This window comes from Grammomys surdaster, unplaced genomic scaffold (genome assembly GCF_004785775.1).
Source record: "Grammomys surdaster isolate TR1022 unplaced genomic scaffold, NIH_TR_1.0 125561, whole genome shotgun sequence".
In the NCBI taxonomy this organism is placed as follows: Eukaryota; Metazoa; Chordata; class Mammalia; order Rodentia; family Muridae; genus Grammomys; species Grammomys surdaster.
In genome coordinates this window covers 683,920-691,390 of record NW_021620408.1, presented here as the reverse complement: position 1 = coordinate 691,390, position 7,471 = coordinate 683,920, and the positions used below count along the sequence as shown (strand labels likewise).

General features: G+C 56.9%; 1 protein-coding gene across 1 annotated transcript; it reads left to right on the top strand.

Moving 5' to 3' along the window:
* The first annotated feature begins 520 nt into the window (after nucleotides 1–520).
* Nucleotides 521–5,458, top strand: Slc32a1 (solute carrier family 32 member 1). The gene is made up of 2 exons (XM_028786587.1): nucleotides 521–1,392; nucleotides 3,517–5,458. The coding sequence occupies exons 1-2, from the start codon at nucleotides 1,003–1,005 to the stop codon at nucleotides 4,702–4,704; spliced, it is 1,578 nt and encodes a 525-aa protein (XP_028642420.1). The 5' UTR covers nucleotides 521–1,002; the 3' UTR covers nucleotides 4,705–5,458.
* The last annotated feature ends 2,013 nt before the right edge of the window (nucleotides 5,459–7,471 follow it).

Below are 7,471 nucleotides of genomic sequence, written 5' to 3'. Positions count from 1 at the left end.
GAGAGGAGGAGAGGAGGAGAGGAGGAGAGGAGGAGAGGAGGAGAGGCGAAGCGAGGCGCCAAAGGCTAGCCTTTCGCCTCCACTCTGCGCGCGCGTCTGGAAAGCTGTTGGTGGTGAGGCACCAGCTCCTACCGTGGCATCTCTGGACAACAGAAACAGCTCAGGTGGTCCAAGCCGGGGCTGAGCTTCTTTAAAAGCGATCCAAGATGGTCATTTCTGTCATCAGGATGAACTTGCAAAATAAGTGATAGATGGCAGAGACACAAACAGACGACCGACTGGCCGGCCTGCTCAGCTAGAGACTCTCACCTGTTCTGATGGTTAGCCAGAGGATCCGGGCCCCGCACAGCTCGGGACTCTGGAAGATAGTTCCGAGGGTGGGGACCTTCAAGAGCCAGCCCACACCGAACTCCTCCCTCCTCGTAGTGGCTGAGAGGTGGGACGGGCCAGGACGTTCGCTTAGCACCTCCTTCAGAAATGCAGCACTTGGGGGGCCCCCACCCCTTAGCGCGCTCCTTCCCACCGTCCTCTCAAGGGTGCACCTCTCCAGCCTCAGTCGCACATCTGGGACTTTCTGTGCCCCCTTTCCTTGCTCCCGGCCCCCACCCCACGTCCCCTGGTCTGGATAGCATCTCCCCCTCTCCGCCCTCCGCCCACTCACCGCCTGACTCCGAGGGGTGCGAGCGCATTGGGCTGCGCCCGCGTGGGGGCGCCGCGCCAGCCTCGCGTAGCTCTTCTGACGCTGTCGTCGCCGCCGCCCTCCGCAGCCCAGCCGGCACCCGCACCAGCTCTGCAGTGACTCGTTGCCTCTCGGGCCGGTCCCACCGAGAGCCATACTACCGTGACCAGAGCCAGTCTCGAACGTCAGGCGCGAGGGTCATGAGCCAGAGTGCCCTGGGGCGCCGCACTGAGACCCAGAGGAGATAGCGCCCCTCGCTGCCTTGACGCGCTCCCGCCGCGTCCCCAGACACTTCTGTCCTTTTCTCCCACCCCGCCGCCGCCATGGCCACCCTGCTCCGCAGCAAGCTGACCAATGTGGCCACCTCCGTGTCTAACAAGTCCCAGGCCAAGGTGAGCGGCATGTTTGCCAGGATGGGGTTTCAGGCGGCCACGGATGAGGAGGCGGTGGGCTTCGCGCACTGCGACGATCTCGACTTTGAGCATCGCCAGGGCCTACAGATGGACATCCTGAAATCGGAAGGCGAGCCCTGCGGCGACGAGGGCGCAGAACCTCCCGTCGAGGGAGACATTCATTATCAGCGAGGCGGCGCTCCCCTGCCACCCTCGGGCTCCAAGGACCAGGCCGTGGGAGCTGGTGGGGAGTTCGGGGGTCACGACAAGCCCAAGATCACGGCGTGGGAAGCGGGTTGGAACGTGACAAATGCCATTCAGGTGAGCGCGGGATTCCCAAATCTGTTTGCCATCACCCCCACCTGAGCTATCATTGCCAGGTTCTGCCCCCCCCCCCCGAATTCCGCAGAGGTCTAGGTTTCAATGCCGCCTCCCCCCAGGACTCAATAATTTATCTCCCCTTCTCTGACCTTCCTAGCCATAGGAATCTACGCCCCCAGGTGGTGTTCTGTTCAGATCCACTCTCTTACTGTTCCTGCTACAGGACAGCCTGGCTGAGGTTTGGGGTGGGGGTGTGGGGGCACAAATTCAAAGACCCTGCAAAAGCTGGAGACATGGGGAAGGGCGGTGGGGTGGCGGGAGGGAAGAATGAAGGAGAAAGAAAATCAGGATCGGAAGGAAGAGACAGGGAGAAAGGGCTGAACTGGGGAGTCTCCTCCTCCTGACACACACAGAAGTCGTGCACGCGTACAGGGGCAGACACATACCCACAGTCCCCTTCCTCACTGACAAACAGGCATATGACGTGCGTCTATTTATAGTTCGCAGGGTTACCCTAAATGCACTTGCCTACACCCCAAGATGCTCTGCAATAGCAGCAATACCTTTGCACAGCAAGTACCTCTGCATTAGCTTAATCCTAACGCGTGCGCGCGCGCGCGCGCGCACACACACACACACACACACACACACGTAAACACCCAAGCAGACAGCACCCTCTTGGCAGGTGCAGCTCTGTTGAAGACATATAGGTGGGAACACAGGAACGCCTATGGTACGAAGCTGCGCAGACTAGCTCCTCTCTTCCGAAATCCCGGCTGCACCGCAAAAGCCTGAGCGCCTCCCCCACAGCGGGCCAAGCTGCTCCAGAGGCTGAGAACGGTCGGGCCTCCAAACCCACCACCTATAACCTCTAATCCCAATTCCTGTCCCAGTTCGATTCCCATCAGGAACGCGGCACTCCCCCGCTGAAGGATTTAGAGTTCACAAAACGACCCCGGGGGCTGGCAGGGGTTGGTGGGTTCCAACTTCTGGGAGGAAGGAGGCCTCGATTCTGGGCGCCCCGGGGCTCTGTGTCTTGGCTCCCCAGCATCTCTGGAGTGTTGAATCGTTGGGACAGAGAAGATAGGTTTCTTAGGCGTGGAAGGCGACTGCTGAGTTTCTCTGGGCCATAAACTCAGCGGGATACCAAGGAGTCGGATCCTTTGGCACTTCCCACTCCAGGTGCTGCTGAGACAGCCTTAACAGGAGACAGGACAGGGTTGGAGTCCGCAAGGCCTTTGCTCCTGTGAGGTGCTTCTCCTTCGGTCTTTCAAGGTTCAGTTCTGTAGCTCAGAGAAAGGCCAGGCGGTAGGCTGGAGTTCCGCAGGCCTCCGGAAATCCTATATTTCGTTAGCTTTTCTTCCCCATGTAAATTAGAAACCATTTTGCGCAGCTTTGGGCCCTCCCCTCTCCTCGGTTTCTAGAGACCTGCTGGCTCAGGCTTCCCGCAGCCTCGGGCTTGTGAGTTGGAAGGGTCTGCACTCTGATCCCCTGCGCAGATCTCACTTAATAGCCTTCCTAGGGCTTCCCAACTCCAGCCTTGTCTTAGGGGTTCTTATTTCCAAGCCGATATCTCCACCCCCTCTCCGTTCCCCAAGACCCTGTGCCTTCTACCCAAAGCGTCTGCGTATTTCCTTCCTTTCTGGCTTCCTTCCGTTTACAGCCGGTTCCTCTCTAACCGATCTCGACTCCTCTGGTGTGACCCTTAGACCTTCGTGGTTTTCTCGTTAATGAGCACCCAATTCCAGTCCACCTTAAATCCAGTGTCCAGTTCTCCAGACCTTTTCAAAGCGCCCTTCTGGGCCCATGCTTCTTCTAGTCCCTGTTGTCCATCCCCTCTTCTGGTTGTATCCCCAGGAACCATCTACGAGGATCTCTACATTCCCCTCTTCCCTCAGCCTCCTCCATACTCCCCAGACACCGGCCTTCCTTTTGACTTAACATTCGGATTCGGTATTAGGGCCCCTTTCATGGGGATTCATCCTCATTCTCTCGTCCTAATGGCTTAGGCACAAGTCTGTCTCCATCTAGCGCCCCCTAGCGATAGTTTTGGGCTACACCCCAGGGTCCCCTTCCAAGAGGATCAGCTGAGCTCCTGGGTCTGGTTGCCTCTTTGCACCACAGGGCATGTTCGTGCTGGGCCTACCCTACGCCATCCTCCACGGCGGCTACCTGGGGTTGTTCCTCATCATCTTCGCGGCTGTGGTGTGCTGCTACACCGGCAAGATCCTTATCGCGTGCCTGTACGAGGAGAACGAAGACGGTGAGGTGGTGCGCGTGCGGGACTCGTATGTGGCCATAGCTAACGCGTGCTGCGCTCCTCGATTCCCCACGCTGGGCGGCCGCGTGGTCAATGTGGCGCAGATCATCGAGCTGGTGATGACGTGTATCTTGTACGTAGTGGTGAGCGGCAACCTCATGTACAACAGTTTCCCGGGCCTGCCCGTGTCGCAGAAGTCCTGGTCCATCATAGCCACGGCGGTGCTGCTGCCCTGCGCCTTTCTGAAGAATCTCAAGGCCGTGTCCAAGTTCAGTCTGCTGTGCACGCTGGCCCACTTCGTCATCAACATCCTGGTCATCGCTTACTGTCTCTCTCGCGCGCGTGACTGGGCCTGGGAGAAGGTGAAGTTCTACATCGACGTCAAGAAGTTTCCCATCTCCATCGGCATCATCGTGTTCAGCTACACGTCGCAGATCTTCCTGCCCTCGCTCGAAGGCAACATGCAGCAGCCTAGCGAATTCCACTGCATGATGAATTGGACACACATCGCCGCCTGCGTGCTCAAGGGTCTCTTCGCGCTCGTCGCCTACCTCACCTGGGCGGACGAGACCAAGGAAGTCATCACGGATAACCTGCCCGGCTCCATCCGCGCCGTGGTCAACCTCTTCCTGGTGGCCAAGGCGCTGCTGTCCTACCCGCTGCCCTTCTTCGCGGCCGTCGAAGTGCTGGAGAAGTCTCTCTTCCAGGAAGGCAGTCGCGCCTTCTTCCCCGCCTGCTACGGAGGCGACGGTCGCCTTAAGTCCTGGGGGCTGACGCTGCGCTGCGCGCTGGTGGTCTTCACGCTGCTCATGGCCATCTACGTACCACACTTCGCGCTGCTCATGGGCCTCACGGGCAGCCTCACGGGCGCCGGCCTCTGCTTCCTGCTGCCCAGCCTCTTCCACTTGCGCCTTCTCTGGCGCAAGCTGCTGTGGCACCAGGTCTTCTTCGATGTGGCCATCTTCGTCATTGGCGGCATCTGCAGCGTGTCCGGCTTCGTGCATTCACTCGAGGGCCTCATCGAGGCCTACCGAACCAACGCAGAGGATTAGGGGCCGGGGATCCTGCCCCCAGCTCCCTCCCCGCCCATCCCCACTCCCCTTCATCCCCTCCCCCAGCCCCACCCCCAGCCCCCTGCGCTGTCGCGCTAGGGAGGCCGAGCTTTAAACACCTCCGGTTCCTAGTTGCTGATTATTTGGGGACCGGGTAGGGGAGGGAGGGGTTAGACATCCAAGGTCCACTGCGTCTGCGTTTCTGTCGTCCTTTCTATTCCACATCGCCCTGATTTGGGGGGAGGGAGCGGAGCGTATTAGTGAAGGGTATTTTCTGTCCTTCCTGGAACACCCCACCGCCACCACCACCAAACTTTGACTCCAGTCAACGATGGGGGTGGGAAGGGAGAGGAAAGGGGAGCAAGCAGTTCGCAGGCTCCGAGACTTGACCTTGGGGGTGGGTGGGGGACATTTCACGGCCATTCAGTGCTTGGAATCTACCAGCGTCCAGCCATTTCCAGCAAGAGCGCTCCCCATGCCCTAGACATTTCAACCTTGTGGCCTGAAAGGTTGACCGGGAAATCCATTTCGGGCGGGCGACTTCCCTCTGGAGAAGCCGCGGCAGGGGCCCCGTTTGCCTGCCGGTTTTCAGGAACCCAAACTCATCTTGTGCAATGTATCCGGTTGTGGAACTGTATACTGTGCGTGTGGTGTGCTCGTGGTGAATAAGATGAAATGTATATCAGAAAAAAATCTATCTCTAATTTAGAGTGCGGTACATAATAATTATATCCGCAAATAAAGAAGAAACAAAGGAGTGTCTGGCCTCCTGTTCACGGCTGCCCAGGCAGTGGTAAGTGGGAGGCAGATGGCAGGAGACATCCAGATCTTGACAAGGAAAACAGGGCGGAGGCAAGGAGCAACTGTGGTTAAAGGGTCCTGGGAGAAATAAGTTGGTTAGCTCTGGGATGCTGGGATGCAAGAGCTAAGGGACCCGGGGGATCCTTAGCAAATGTGGTGGGTTCTTTCTGCTTCCAACCCTAAAGCGGCACGGTTGCAAGTTTACTGAACAAATGACTTTTGGGGCTAGGGCTATGGGTAACACAGCAAACTCCTAACTTACAGTGAGGGGTGGAGTGCAGGGAGGTGGATTTCAGGGAGAGGGGAAAGCCAGACAAACTACAGAAAGCATAAATTCCCCGTGGGACTGCCAACGGTAAAGAGAACGATAAATGAGTGGGTTGTGGATTTCCCAGGCCCTCAGGGACCAGGAGCCAAACCTATTGCCTTGCAGGCACCTAATACCCGAAATTACCCTGCCTCAAGCCCCAGCTGGGGTGTATACAGCCCAGCAAAGACTGGCTGTTGACAACAAGCCGTTGGCCCGTCATTGTTTACCCTGCCCAGCTTGGGAATGTGACTGCCTGGTTTATCCGAGGAATCCGAGTCCGGGCTGCCTTGGTGTTTTTGTTTTCCTGTGCTGCCTTTAGAGGCCTCTCCCTAGGACTTCTGGGAAAGATCGTCCACTTTCCCTATGGGAGCTGAAGGGTTGAGCTGCTCTAAGGTTCCATCCCCCTCGGTGTGGGAGGAGTCATCGTCTAGGCACGGGCTTTTTGAGTGAATGTAAGGTGGAATCCAGGTGCCATTCTCTGCAATGGGGGAGGCCGGAAGAAGGGAGAGAAGAGGGAGAAAGGAGGGGAGGGAAGGGGAAGAGGCGAATCTATGTCTCACAAAAACCTCGATAAATGAGTGTGCGTGTGGGCTGGGTCTGTGATGCACCTACGACAGAGGTGAGCTGGAATCACCGCGGTTCTGCACCCACAGAACAGCAGTAGGAGGAAGAAGGCTGCCAAGCCGCTCTAAGAAGGCCATCTGAGATGCCTGCCCCCCTCCCTGCCTCGTCTTTCTTTCCCTTCGTCACCACTGTTGTACTGGGGCCTCAGCACAAACTAAAGAATTCTGTTTCCGGTCCTCCATGACTAACCCAGGGAGGACGGCATGACTGCCCATCCTCACACCTTCTGCCTGTCTGCTCCTCAGTGGGCCAGGAGCCCTCTCAGACCCAGAGCCCACACTGCAGCCTCGAGACAAAACTATAAAGGGTGGTATTCTGTTCCACCGTGCCAGATATGTCCTTATATCTGCAGAAGGACAAATGAGATTATCAGCAGTGGCTGCTAGCGCTGGGTTTTTGTTTGTTTGTTTGTTTTGTTTTGTTTTTTTGTTTGTTTTGAGACAGTGTTTCTCTGTGTGGCCCTGGCTGTCCTGGAACTCACTCTGTAGACCAGGCTGGCCTCGAACTCAGAGATCTGCCTGCCTCTGCCTCCCAAGTGCTGGGATTAAAGGCGTGCGCCACCACTGCCAGGTGTTTGTTTGTTTGTTTTGGTTTGGTTTGGTTTGGTTTGGTTTGTTTTGTTTTGGTTTGGTTTGGTTTGGTTTGGTTTGGTTTTGCTTGCATTCATCCGGTGGTTTTGACTCCAGTCTTTGGGCTCAACATGCAGGCACTCACGTCTCCAAGAGCAAATCCTGATGGTGGCAGAGAGCACCCTAGAGTCAAAATGGAATGCTACACCCTAGTGAGTGGATCACTAATTATCAAATTAGGATTCAGGCTCCTGGGAGAAATGTGGGCCAGACGGGGCCCACCTCCGCATTCCCTTACTTCTCCCCAGTGAGCATTGAACAGAGAAGAAAGCAGAAGTCCTAGCCACAGAGTACTAGCCTCAGGTGTCTGTGTCCGAGGAAAACTCAGACTGTGAATTGAGTTGAGGATGAGACTATGTATCAATACTTCACTACACACACACACACACACACACACACACAC